Raw genomic sequence first — 14,425 nt, forward strand, 5'->3', positions numbered from 1 at the left:
TCAAAATGAGAATTTCTATCTTCAGCCTGTACCTTGCAATACGTACTTTTCCCACATTTCATAGTAAAACAAGGAAGGACAGTATCTGATCCACTTTTTTGAGTCACTAATCTTTTTTTAACACATACTAAGTAAACACATTCATGTACACTACTAGTGGTTTTGAAACCCAAGCATACAGACCCCCAATTTCTAAACATCTGATTCTTGTAGATTTAAAATTTGAAAATGGCTAATTAAATCGGTACCAATACTCATTATGCTATCATTTTCAGGGTCATCTGGAGGGAAAAAAAAATAAAAATCTAATTTTCAGAAAAACAACCTTCCTAAAGTTTTGCTTCAGAATAAAAACTGCAACTCCCAAATGCAATTACAAACTTCATTTATCTATATGCAAATGTTTGCAACATCTACAGTATTAATAGCTTTATACAATTCTGTTGATTGAAGCTAAAGAAAAAAAAGGGGCAATGGCTGCAACTCTAGTTAAAAATGAGAATTTTGCTTTCTGAATATGGGCTATTTTCTTAGCAAAAAGAAAAAAGAAAACCACTTGACAATTATTACACAAGGTACATAAAGCCCTGAATGTGCCATACGAGCTATTTGTGTTGATCATTGTCCATTTACAGACACTTCTGATGGTGTCAAAACCTATATAGGTGATTGTAAAGGAAGAGCAAATGTTTTTCTAAATCTTGACTGGCCATCATATAAACACAACTATTAGAGTTTTGCAGCTTCATTTTAAGAGCTAAAAAGTAACAAGTTATGAGAGTAATAATGACCATATTTTTGGTGTTTCTGGACAAACTTGCATTTTTAGTTCAGAAAGTGTGGTTTGTATCAGCCTAAATAAATTATTAAAAAAAAGAAGACATTTTGTAAACAATAGGAGACAAACAAACAAAAATAATAATTCCAGTAGGCATCTACATTTATAGGGACATATTCCAGACTTCTAATAAAGCTCATTTGATGAAGAGATTTTTATTAATAAAGACAGTAATGTGATTTCAAAATCTACATGAAGTCACTAGAAGCTATTCTGAAAAAAAGGCCTATGTGTCTGCAGTACCTTACAGTCTAAGTTATGTAATTGCAGAAAGGAACCAAAAAACCTTATGTAAATCAAATTATAATTAAGAGATGAGAGTAAATGACAATGAAATCACAGAGATATATACACACGTGTTCAACTTACAAGGGAACTGTTACGAATCACATTTATGGAAGGCAGTATTCATAAATAGCTGAAATCGAAAAATTAACAGCTGATAACCAACTCCTAAGCACTCCCAGCCTCTGCAAGTCTTCAACAAGCACTGCTGAAATCAGTTAGAATTATAATGTTCAGCATCTATAAGAATTTAAAAGCACTTAAAGGGTAGTTCCTCTTATTAATTACACACAAGAGTCCTTCACTCTTAGACTTTCATGCTTTCTACTGCAGATTTAAAAGCTGAGGAACTGAGCCTAAAGTATTTATTAAATAACTTACTATTTTTACCTTTCACCCTAAAGAGAAACAACCCACAAAACTAAACATAAAATAAATAATTATCAATGCATCCCAACAGGGAAATCTGTTTTCTTCATCTTTCTGCAACTTTCTTTCCAACATCTCATTAAATTCTGCTCATGGCATAAGTCACTTACATCTGCAAAAATCTTGTATAAAATTAACACCATATGTGGCTGCATATCAGCAGTTGATGTGCAGTATTACACCAAAGCAGAGGGGAAAACAAAGAATATGCCAAACTTCACCTTGCCCAGGACTCAAACTGGTTTATCTGTCAACTCGGAATGAGCTATCACTCCCACATGTTTAATGAGAAGCTGAAGAGCTTCACAGAATTACATCCAGGGCACTGGAACAGTCAGTTTCTTTTAACTGGAACACTGCTGGGATATCTAACCGATTCAAGTAAACTAAACAAGACTTAACATGTTAGAAGTGTGGGAATGGTGAATATGGTTTTGCCCTTGAAATGTAATATAAGAAAAAAAACTTTTGTTGCAAGATAAGATTTAATTATGTTCCAGTTTTGATGAGCACAAGATCACCAAGGAAATCTTCTAGAAAAACAGAAGTACAATGGCATTTCTCTCTATTTTACTGTCATGTTCTAAGTTGAGTGAATTGGATATTTAGTGAATTGTGTATTGGGCATCTAGTTGATATATAGAATTTTTTTGTGATGCACATGATTGTAGTAACAGAGAATCCTCACCCAACATGAACATATCTTCCCTCTTCTGACAAAGATGTCCTATTGTCCTTCCTATAGAGCAATGATGCTCGGAGCCAACACATCCCCTTCCCCTCACAGAAAACAATTGCTGAAAGCATAACCTATATGTCTACATTATCAAGCAATGCTCCAACAGGAACACATTTGTAGAGGAAAACAGTGCTAAGAACTAGACACCCATACAGCCCACATTTCAGGGGGTTTATGTCGCATTAGCTGCGGCGTGATCCACGAACCAAACACCCTTTAGCGCCTGGAGGACATTAAATGTGCTGCGGTAACGCAGGTCTCTGTTCGGTATCACCCAAAGGAAATCCATTTTGTGTGCTCCAAGACCACCCAGCAATGCAAACCAAAGCACTGTGAAAGCAGGGACGACTGGCATACACATTTCCAAAGGGCTTTCCTGATCTGAACCAACACTAATGTATTTGCGTTCATTAAGACTCAGGAGTTTCATCTGCACGTCAATGCTGTTCTCAGTAAAAACTTGGAACGTGGGCAATTTTTCAAAGACCTCTCAGAGTTCAACCGCAGGGATAGGAACAGAATCTCAACTGACACTGATATCAGGCAATTAACAGGACTGTATTTCCTCATAATATGGGACATACATTGCAAAGGGAAGGAAAGGGACAGCCGAAAGAGGGGAAGAACAAATAAAAGCTGACAAGACAAATGCACAACAAGCATCTTATCGGCATGCTTATAATCTGTATGTCAGATTATCTGCAGATCACTAAAATCACTGTCCTTTGAGAAGGAGTCCACAGATACACAGTCCACAGATTAGGCTGAGGGCAAGAGGCCAACGGGAAGGACAAAGCTGGCTAGAGCAATCACGGAAACGGTCTGTGCGCAGACACAATTCACGCTCCCAGGTGGGGGTTTTTTGTTTTGTTTTTTTGTTGGGGGTGTGTGTATGTGTCTGGTTTTTGCTTTGGGGGTTCCATTTTTTAACAGATACCTCCAAGTTATACACATGAAAATACATTAACGAGCCAGCTGCTTTAAGTATGTCTATACTAAGTTTCCATTTCAGAAGATTTCAAGCTGACCGCTAAGTTACATAGAAAGCATCAACAGTCACAGACTCTTAGTGACTTCCATGGAATTCCCTTCTCAATCTCAGGCTTATAGAAACGTTTATTAATGTAAACTGTAGCACACGACTAATAAGGAATATCAAGAGCACAAACTAAAATACACACATTGTTCAAACTATGGTCTGTATTATCTGATCTTACCACAAAAATGATAATAATACAAGAGAAGCAGTTCTGGCATAGAGAGGGGAACTTACTTTGTATCCTATCTACCCTTTGGCAATAACATTTCCAAGTAAGGAAGACAGAAAGTATTTTTATGAGAAGCAACACAGCAATGTAATACATTTTTCTTTATTAGCTTTTTTTGGTTGCAAAGGAAAATGAAGATGGTCAAATGAACAAGAAACTGTTGGTAGGGGAAACAACTGTCAGGATGGAAAACCAAGAACTAAGCCTTGATCCATACACCAGAAAGAATTAATTGTGCTGCTTCCTCTATAAATATGTTATAACAGAACTGCGGATTAATAAAAACTGTACATGTCAACCAGGTCACAGGTGTCCAGAGGTTTCATGGGTTCAAATCTTCAGATCACAGATACAGCATTAAAAATTAGTTTCTCGACCACTTCTCTACAGAGACCTTTAATACAACATTTTTAACGAAAATACATCATTTAAAAAGGAGGCGGCATTGGTGGGTTCTTTGGTCTTTTCATTGTAGACAAGAGGTCAAGAACTAGCAGATAAAAGATAACGCAGAGGAAATGAAGTGCTGGTTTAATGTGCCAATGTTATGATATTTGCAAGGGCAGTAAAACCAGAGTAAAATCCAACCATTTCCATTTTCAGTGAAGGAGTTACTATAGATGTCTAACTAGCCCAGAACCAGCAGTGCTAGGAAGCGTGCCTAGCACAACACAAGCTATTCCAAAAAGCTTACCAGATCGACTTAAGATAAAATTCAACATTCAGAAAAAAATAGTCTGAAAATAAATTGAGGGAAGATAGAGGGGAAAAAAAAGTGGAAAGAGCAATAGTTGCACAGGTTAGCTAAACATAATAATCTGCTTTAATTGATTTATCTAATTTTTATTTATGTAAATTAGAAAACAAATATGAAACTCTTCCGTAGCTAGTTATTATCCTTAAGCCAAATGTATTTCAAAGCTGAACTATCGCAGAATATTGCACTTCAGTAGACCCTGCAGAAACCATGTAAAAGAGGGAAAACTTGCAGTTAATAACTACAAGTTTTGACCACTTGGGAGAGAATTAACAGGCCCTTAATCAGGAACATGAGTTGATCGCATTTATGTTACTGTAACTAAAAATATTTTCACCTCGAGGAACTTGCTGAGCCTTCAGTGCTGAACTTAAAACAACCTCTAAACATACATAAATACACGTTCTTCAACATCCATTCTTCACATCCTAGTCAATCACTATTTGTTGCGCTCTGTTCACTAGAAAAATTTTTCTTACAAATCGAACAGAAAGAAACAAATATAGGTTATACTCAGAGTATAACAGTTAGTATCAAAAGAATGATGAAGCCAAAATTTAACTTAAAAGCTTGCTTAATTTGAAGTCTGCTTTCTTAAAAGAGGAACTTTCATACTGTGGCAGATTGAAAAACGTTTTAAATTATTCCATTTTTCATGTTCCTCTTGCAGTATTTCCAGGTGCACGTCAGAGAAAAGCTTTCAGCATTACAGACAGCTTGCTGTCCTGCTTGACAATGTAAGAAAACAAAACAAAGCCATAACTCTCTTAAATAATGTTACCATCATGTTTTCACTACCACAAAGACAATCAACAGAAAACGGCAAAAACAAAACAGCAGAATAAGAACTCCTGTTTGAAAAGCACAATATTTTAGAGTCGTTCATGTTTGTATAAATCAACAATAAAACACAAATATCAAACAGCAAAACACTTCCTAATAACAGGAGGCAGTAAAAATACATTCCTTAGGAGAAAGTTAATCAAGCTGAACTCTTTTCAAGGTCACTTTCCAATTCACACATTACCAAAGACAGGCCCAGACTTTTTCCACTGCTACTTCTGGACCCTGAACCCTCTCTCTGAAAAACTTATTTCCAATAACGCAACAGAATTCTGCAGCCTCTCCATGAAATAACATATCACAACTCCTAGTTGTAAACCTAAGCAGCCATGCTGAATATCAGCTCTTTGCTAGTATAGCAGTAGCTAGCCACATTAGAATACACACGTTAAGAAAGACAAACTACTTAGGATGTGGACTGTCTCTTGCTAAGCATTTGCGCGGCAATAATGCAATTGCACCCTGAACCTCTGCCACATTAAGGGCATTAAAAGCCATACCAAAATTGAATTTATGGTCTTTTGCAAATTCATAGGGATCTCATAAAAATAAGGAGGGGAAAAAAAAAAAAAGAATTTTGCAAAGCTTTTTAACACAATAAATGAAAATACTTCTCTTCGATTCCAGAGAACTCATTTAAATGTTTTTACGTAATGCTGAAGTTGAACACTACAGCAGAAACACAGGCATCGAAATCTGAAAACAAAAATTATTACATGCAATCAAAAACATGTTCCAAGGCTCAAAGCAAGCCCAATGAAAAAAGGTATTAATGGTCCAAAAAAAAGATCATTACAGTGTAGCATTAAGTTTTCATTTAAATAAAATTTAAATGCAAACATAAAATAAAAAGCCTTTCTTTTGAGGGCCTCTCAATAATAAAACTAGAACTGCATTGTGTGTGACACTTTTTTAAAGGAAGTTTTAAAAATATATAAAAACATACTGTTAGCTGCAATTTTAATACTGCATAAACACCAAGTTATTAATTCTTTAATTAAACAAAAGTCCTAACACAAATATTCATAGAATAATTGCAGTTTCTTAGAGTAGAAGCATCATTTGCGTTTGATGCGTTACTATTATGGACCTTTCCTCTTCCCTTTGGTAACAAAGGCTAGAGGAATTTAAAACAACTTTGGAAATAATAAAACCACCCAACTCTGAAACCTGCCTGACAAAGTTTCTGTGGAGCAGGAGATCTTACAACACTCTTGAAAACAGCACTAAGAAAGTTTCTTATAATGGAAACTCTGACGGACCAAGAATTATAGTTATACTAGGAGCTGTCACTGTAATATTCTTTCCTTTCCTTCATGTCATACTGAAATTTCCATTTTATTCTTAATTTGTCATTCTTTTCTGTAAGGGTAGTCACTTAATTAAAGAAACTAGGGGTTTTTTTGCAACCTACCTTCTAGTTTCACACTTTTTTTTTTTAATTCTTCACGTTCTCCCCAATTTTGATCACGAATTTGTCTTTCTAGCTTTAGCTGGTGACTTTTTAGACGGAAGCTTCAGAAAGTTGAACTGAAAAAATTTGACTCAGCTGCTTAACTTTATCACAGAAGTTTTATTTTTCAAGACTATTATCCCAAGAATATGAACTCTTTGATTTTGATTACAATCAAATTTAATGAATGAGAGCAAAAACCCCCACTACTAAAACTTATTAGTGTACCAACAATAACTTGCTACAAAATACCTAAAATTTGAATATTTCTTAGAAATGTTGTCTGTATAAGAATACAGAAAAGAACACTGAATACAACAGTCTCCATCAAAGAAAAACCACAGAATCTTGCTCTGATGCATACAAAAGTCAGGTTTGAACATATTTAGATTCCTGAAAAGTATCACTTCTGAAGCATTTAAAAATAAATCAAGCTGCTCTACTGCTTTTATTCTTGGTTGTGTTCATGCATGGCATTTGGAGGGAAGATGAGACTGAATTCAAATTTTTAGCTAGCTTTATAAAGATTAGTCCTCATCAGACAAAACTATTCCTAGCTGACTAGAATTACAACGGTAGAAGGAATTCTGGCCACAGAATGCAAAACATTGGAAATGAACCGCCATACCAAATTGGATCTGTGGCTCAGATCAGTGGATCGCGGCCAATTTGAGCCACTAGCTGCCTGGCTGGAAGACGGGAGAAAGTCAGCACTGTACAAACTGCAAAGCTTAAGATAGATAACTGCATAATTTAAATGCAGCCTCAATCATTTTCTGTATACCAATGGAAATCTCTAATGACCATCTAAACAATTCCCTAACTAGGAACCACTGAGCTATCCTGGATGGGATTCAGGAAATGCCACTCCACTACTGACAGATAGCACTGCTCTGGATGCAATGAGTAGCAAAAAACTGGAGGATATCTACAGAATTTAGTATTAACATCTTGGGACATAGAGGAATTTGTAGTAAAACCATGGTTGCATGCTTACCTTAATAAGGCATGCAACGTTTTCACTATATGTCTCTCTCTGCAAGTTTCTACTTGCAGAAAGAAAAATATTTATTGCAACATCTTTAAAGGCAACATCTCTAAAATCATTCTTTTACATTCAGTTTCTCAGAGCTTTAATTTCAAGAAGTATCAACCAACATCAACTTTCATAAAAATACCACAGAATCCATAATTTCACCAACTACTAAGTAAAAGCAACATTCAGGATAGTCAAATATGCTCTAAAGCATTAGCAAATAACCATTAAAAAAATGTAATGAAAGAAACAACCAAAAGGTTAGCTAATGAGTACACGATGTACATCTGCAGGTGAAGTGATAGGGAAGAAGGTGGGGGAAGAGAAAGGGACAACCAAAAGCCTCATCCTAATTAGGTAAACATATGACACAGAAAAAAATAACAATAGTTGGGTGTGGTTATTCTATGATTAAATGCTAAATAACGATAAGAATTTGGCAAAAATACAGAATATGTGAGAATACAGCATATCATGCTCTGTCTTTCATGTACATAGTTACCTTCCACTATAGCAGCTTTGAGTTTCTCAAGGTTAGTAGAATTTATTAAATCGGTGATTTTGTAGGGGTGGATTTTTTTTGTAACTGAGTATTACGTAAGACAGAAAAATGCTGCCTGTCCTAAAATGTAGTTCAAACTGAAGGTCCTCCTAAACATACAGTGTATGAAAATTAAAAACAGGGAGTTTGGGTTATGAAAAGAAGCCATATGACTAAAAAGTGAATCCATTTTCCAAAACGCCCACACAGACAAGAGCTTCTGATGTGAAAAATGGTCTCTGCAAAAGCTAAATTGCACAGATTATTTTCATGAAAAGTTAGAAGCTGCACTACATGCAGATTATATGACATTTACCATGACGAGATTGAAAAACCCCCACTTTTTGTGTTATTACAGGATGAACAACGTTCAACGTATGTTGATTGTTCAACGTATGTGATATAAATACCAACAGTTATTTAACTGAATAATTGTCTTCCTGTAGAATTTACATAGGCAGAGATGCTTGCTTAGTTTTTCCAGGCTTGTTTCCTTCTTGCTGCAGGCAAGTTTTGGCTGCCTTCAAAGTAAGATGCAACAATGTGCACTAGCCAGCAAAGCATTTGTGGCTTACCTTGGCACTGAAATCCTTGTTTCCCAAATCCCCTGCATAAAAAAAGACAAAGAAAAAAAAACCTGTCTTAGTATGTTGAGTTATAATTTCTTCTCAATGATCTATAACAACATAAAAATAGCTTCATATTAAATTACTTCAGGTTTTGCTAAGACAGCAACAGATTTTAAAATATACAACACAGAACAGCCCACCCATTTCAAAGCAGAGAACAATAGCTGTCACTAGCTATGTAATTTCAGCTTCTGCCAACAATTTTTTTATTATTATTATTTTACAAGCTATTTTGGTTCTACAGTTATCATCAGCTGTGATTATTGCATAATATTTCAACTCATTTAACGTCACACATATACTTAACAGCAATGTAAAATATTCCAAGTTGTAGCAAAGGCGTATAAAACAAACCAGACTTAGTTTTTCATCCAAATTTTAGGATTGCGTGCCAATGCTGTTACGCGCCTCAGCTAGATACCAGTCGTTTGTTGTATGGAAAGCAGACAGGTTAAAGGTTTTGCTTGTTTAAATATAAATGAGAAGACAGGCCCATTGGTTTCATACCGATTGTTCTTCCGGCTTCCTTGCTTCATTTCCATAACAAAATACAAATGCACGCGTAATACTTCACCAGTGGGTACAGTGACACACAAGCCTTGGACCTGGTATCCAGAGTCCCAACATATATTATACCTCTGGCAAATCGCACTGTTGTTGGTTTTATTTATTTGTTTATCTTTAAACATTCAACATTCTCTTTCCACAAAGATAAATGTTTTGAGTATCCTCCCTCTAAACATTTCTCTGCATTTTCCCCTTTGCAGAATGGGTTTCACTTGGAGAGCTGGAGCTGCTTACCCTAAAAGACAAATGAACCAAAGCCACGAAGTGTAGAAGCCAGCCAGTAGGCTGTATGCAGTTAACAACATGCAGTTTAATTATGAAGTTTGTGGAAATATTTTTTAAAAAGCACATCAACAGTTTTTCCACTTTTTTATTTATTTATTTAGAGAAGGGACAAAACCTTTAGCACACTGTTACTTCAGGTGGAAACTGAAATTACCCAGCCTGGAGCATTTCCATAAATTTCTACACAAGTCTCTACCTCTTATTGTCATAAGTAGGCCTAAACCAAGGAAAAGAGAAGAAATATAAAATTGTTTGTTTACTTGGCAGCATATGTGACTATACTGTCATCTGCTGCCGTTATCTCTTGTCTTCACAAAAGTAAAAAGCATGTACTGGAAGCGTGCAAATGCAATTGCAGGAAAGCTGACAGCAGGACTAAGAACATGAAACAGACTTTAGATAATTTTTCATCCTTTTAAACAGACTTATTTGTAAAGAACATTCTTGTATTATCTACTCTTCAGTGCTTGAGCTGAATTCTACACTAACCAGCTGCAGTCCACTCCACTCCCTGGCCAGTTACAATGTACTTTAAGCAAAAGGTCTTAAAAAAAAAAAAATCAACACTTGAGAAACAAAGCAGATAGGTGGAAGTTGTTTAAGAAGATAAGGAAGCACTAAACTATTTTGGTAAATATTACCTGGTGGAACGTAATCTAAGAAAACAAATCTATTTGCGTAGTTCATTGAAAGGTAGTATTTACTATTCTTTATATCCTAAAACATATGTTAATTGCCACATGTCATGCTGGCAACAGATGAAGCACTTTTTACGGAGTGTGATGCTTATTCAAGAGCTGCCCATCTTCAAATGAGGAAATGAGAAGTTTTCGAGTTGTCAAATGCTCATTTGATGAATGTGAAGAGCTTCCTTAGACTCGCTAGCAAGACCAGACAAGAGCACTGCTACTCTCGCCAGCTGTCAGCTCCAGGATACCCTTCCACTTTCATCCATCCTGTCACCAGGTGCCTTTTCTCATGACCATATTCTACTTCATTTTTCAGTTGTGCTAGTTATCTGCCCAAACACAGTCTGACAATAACCCTGCAGCATTCTTTCACACCTCCCAATTCATTCTGGTTTAGATTAACTTTGAACCAGTTTCTGAAGGTCTCTCACTTTCACCATACCAAACTGTGCCATTATTTTTTTCCAAATAGGAAAAAATAATTAAAAAAAAAAAAACAACACAAAAAGTTGACTTGTTTCTCCTTATTTCTTCTGCAGTCTACCCATCTCAGTTTTCCTTCCTTTCCTCTCCTTCCTTACTCCGCAAGTATATTTCAATCATTTCTGGAGCAATCAATCTTCTTCAGCATGCAAACCGAGGAAAACTCAAAAGGAAGGCAACGGTCTGTGCCCAGATGCACAAACACATACGAAAAGAGTGAGACACCTGCCATAGACACAGGGCCAGCTAGGTGCAGACCCCTCTAGATCTTTTGCAACTTTGGCTAAAATAAATCACAGCTCTCATTTTCAGCATCAAAACCTGCAGTGAAAACTTCAGCAGCAGAGCAAGGCTGCAGCTAAGCCACATCTCAGGTAAAGAAGAGGAAGCCCGAGCTCTTTCCGTTGCACACTGGCTGAACGTACACGGCATTCACCTAAAAGGCAAGAGTACACGCTCGCTCCTCTTGCCTCACCTCGCTGAGGGCACCGGGCATGAGCCAGCAGAGTCCACACGCCCACTCGCATCGCTCAGCCACGGAGAGCAAAGGGTGCAGGGCAGCGCTGAGCCCGGCAGATACAGGGAGCCCAGCGGCCCGGCCTGCTGTGGAGCTGCAGTCCTGCCCAGGAGAGGGCAAGGCAGGAACTGATAGGTATATTTTTTTCCCTAACAGCTTAGTAATGAGAGTGTTGGTAGGAAGTTTTCCTCCCTTCCTCCCCTCTCTCTAGCAGTAACCCTTCTCTTAAAAAAACCCTCCCTTTCCTAAACACGTAATGTAGCAGCAGTGTCGCTGTGCGTTCCTGAACTCCCTGCCCTCCCTCTGCAGCAGGAGGAAATAAAGCAGGCACCGATCACAAAGTTAAAGCCAGGGCTACAGAAGTTGTGCCACACCGCAACACCCACAAACTGAAACAGAAAACCCTCCGGTTCTACTGCAGCAGCTGTGGCGCTGGCTGAGCTCCCCGCCGCCGCGGGAAGGCGGGCACAGAGCAGGGGGCTTCGCGGGTGAAATCAGCCAAGCCAGGGAGAACCCGGGTCGGGGGGGGCGGACAAGAGGTGAGGAAATACCCATCCGGATGATTTGGGAAGCGATGTCCCCGGCGTGGGTCTTCAGCCCCTGCTGATCTCTGCGGCACCGGCCAGCGCTGCCCCCCCGAGCGCCGGCAAGTTCAGGGGCTCCCCTCGCCCCCAGGCCTCGGGCAGGGGCCCCTCGGCGCACCAGCGGCTGCAAGCAGCCCCCCGGAGGAGGATGCGACAGAGCCGGGGGGAAGCTCACCTGCCCGACCCTGGGGGAAGAGGCCGTGGGCAGCCACCCGCCGAAACGGCGGCACCGGGGAACCGGCGGGTGGGACGGGAGGGGCGGCCGCTCAGCGGAGCCCGGGCACGGCGGCGGGGGCCGCCCCCGGCGGGGGGGGGATCCCCTACAGCTGAGCGGGCCCGGGCGGCGGCGAGGGGCCGCCGGTGGGTGCGAGGGAGGAAAGGCGCTGCCGGGGTCTCTCACCAGATGAAGTCGGTGCAGTGGCTGCAGAAGGTGGGCTGCTTGAAGAAGCGCGCGATGAATTTGTGCTCCTTCACCTCGTGCACGTTCTTCTGCCTCAGGGCCCCCTTGCGAGCGAAGCGCCGCGCCGCGTCCGGAGCCGCGCCGGGCTCGGAGCCCGGGAACACGTCGGCCATAGCGCCCTCCTCTCCACCCCCCTGCCGGGAGCCGAGCCGGGCCGGACCGCGCCGGGAGTCGCCGCCCCGACGTCCGCCCCGTCCGGCGGCCGCCGAGTCTCTGGCAACGGCGGCGCTGGGCGCTGCCTCCCGCTCCCGCGCCTGACGTCGGAGCGGCGCGTAGGGAGCGGGAGGAGGATCCCGGCCCCGGGCCCGCGCCGGCTGCTCCGCCCGCGGGGTGAGCGAGCCCCCGGCCGCGGGCGGGGCGGGGCGGGGCGGGGCAGGCCCGGCACGGGGCCGCCCCCCGCCGGGGGGAGCGCGCGCACCGCGGGGGGGCCCGGGGGGGGGGGCGTCAGCACCTGCCGCCTCTCGTCAGCGGGCCCGCCCCTCGCACACGCAGTCACCGGCTCTCCCCGCACTCACCGGCTTCCCTCACACGCGTACACACACGCACCGGCTCTCCCCGCACTCACCGGCTCCTCTCACACGCATCGGCTTCCCTCACACGCGTACACACACACACTCACCGGCTCTCCCCGCACACGGCGGCTCCTCTCACACACACACACCCCAGCTCCCCCCCAAGCCCCACACCGGTTCCTCTCACACGCACACCGGTTCCTCGCTCTCGCTCACACCCAGCCACCCACCCACGCAGGATTCCCTCACACACCGCACAGACCGGCTCCTCTCACACCCCCCCGGCTGCCTTCATGCACACCCAGAGGGCAGCCGGCTTCCTTCTCTCTCCCTCACACACAGACAGACACACACACAGAGAAAGAGAGAGAGAGAGAGAGAGAGAGAGAGAGAGCAGCCGCCTCCCGTCACACAGCCACGGAGTCTCCTCAGTGTCGGCCATGGAAGCTGACACCTTCCCTCCAGATCGGGCCCCGGCACCAAGCGGTGCTGCTGCCCTCAGCAGCCCGGGCCGGGGCAGGGACCTGGCGGCAAGAGGCGCGGGTGGCACTGCTGCACGGCCTCCCCTTCGCCCTTGGTGCAGCTGCTGTGCCGTGCCACAAGCATAACCGCCACCGTCGCAGAGAGCACGGCTAACCTATACCCGGCTGCTCTCTGCCACTTTCACAGCGCGCGCTTCCTGTACCTACCCTGAGATATGTTATTCCACCACCACAACAAACAAAGGTGTAGCCCAGACGCTCTCCTTCACAAACCTTTCCCCTTCCTGCAACCCAGAAACCCAAGAGCATACGTGCAAATGCTGGTTGAGGCCGTGCTGAACGACCGCGCATCACACAACACCCACTGGACATGCAACAGACACAAGAGAAGAGGGGCCTCACTGTCTTGCCCCACCGCAGTGTGTCATATATCTTTAATTTACCATACAATACAAATATCCCAACAAAAAGTGTGGGAAACATACAGCAAGTCTTTTTCGCTCATCAGTTCATCCAACGCATACACAAAAGACTTTTACTATGCTTTTATGCAGCACGCTGACAACGTAATAAAGTATTCTGTAAAATAATAGAACTCTTCATCTTCATTTATTCATGTTACACACAAAATGTTCACAAGTCCCGGGACATAGAAACATGATCTGCCTATGGCATACATACATTCTCTCATATTGCAATTTATAGAGTATCTCCATGCATTCGGAAAAACACCACATAAAGCACGACGGCGTGGGCGTAAAAACACAATATATGTGCTAAACAAAACACACAAGTCCTAATTTTTTTTTTTTAATAAATGTTATTCCCATGGCTACAAATTTTCACATGGGGAAATGGATGCTTGTTAAAAGTTCCTCTACCCCAATGTATCTACATACTCGTAAGTCTGTCTGTGTAAGCATGCGTAATATGTTTTATTTCACAAGAATGAAAGCCAGCTAATTAACTCGAATTAACTCTTATTTGCTGATGGGAAAAGGGGACACGGACATTTACCACAGAACAGA

At 41.6% G+C, this 14,425-nt stretch overlaps 1 protein-coding gene across 4 annotated transcripts in view; it reads right to left on the reverse strand.

Moving 5' to 3' along the window:
* Positions 1-12,803, reverse strand: part of PRKCA (protein kinase C alpha) — a 158,546-nt gene extending 145,743 nt beyond the window's left edge. For 2 of the 4 annotated variants that reach the window (XR_012778098.1, XM_075518590.1), the window contains exons 1-2: positions 12,344-12,799; positions 8,765-8,796 (exon numbers count right to left, since the gene is read on the reverse strand). Coding sequence is in view for 3 of the 4 variants with exons in the window: in XM_075518590.1 (XP_075374705.1) it covers positions 8,765-8,796; positions 12,344-12,516 (205 nt within the window). In the remaining variant the exon portion in view is untranslated. Of the gene's footprint in view, positions 1-8,764; positions 8,797-12,343 lie in introns of all 4 variants that reach the window. The other 2 variants (XM_075518592.1, XM_075518591.1) reach the window with 2 other exon arrangements.
* Positions 12,804-14,425: the final 1,622 nt, after the last annotated feature.

The sequence above is a fragment of the Mycteria americana genome, chromosome 16, assembly GCF_035582795.1.
Source record: "Mycteria americana isolate JAX WOST 10 ecotype Jacksonville Zoo and Gardens chromosome 16, USCA_MyAme_1.0, whole genome shotgun sequence".
NCBI lineage: Eukaryota > Metazoa > Chordata > Aves > Ciconiiformes > Ciconiidae > Mycteria > Mycteria americana.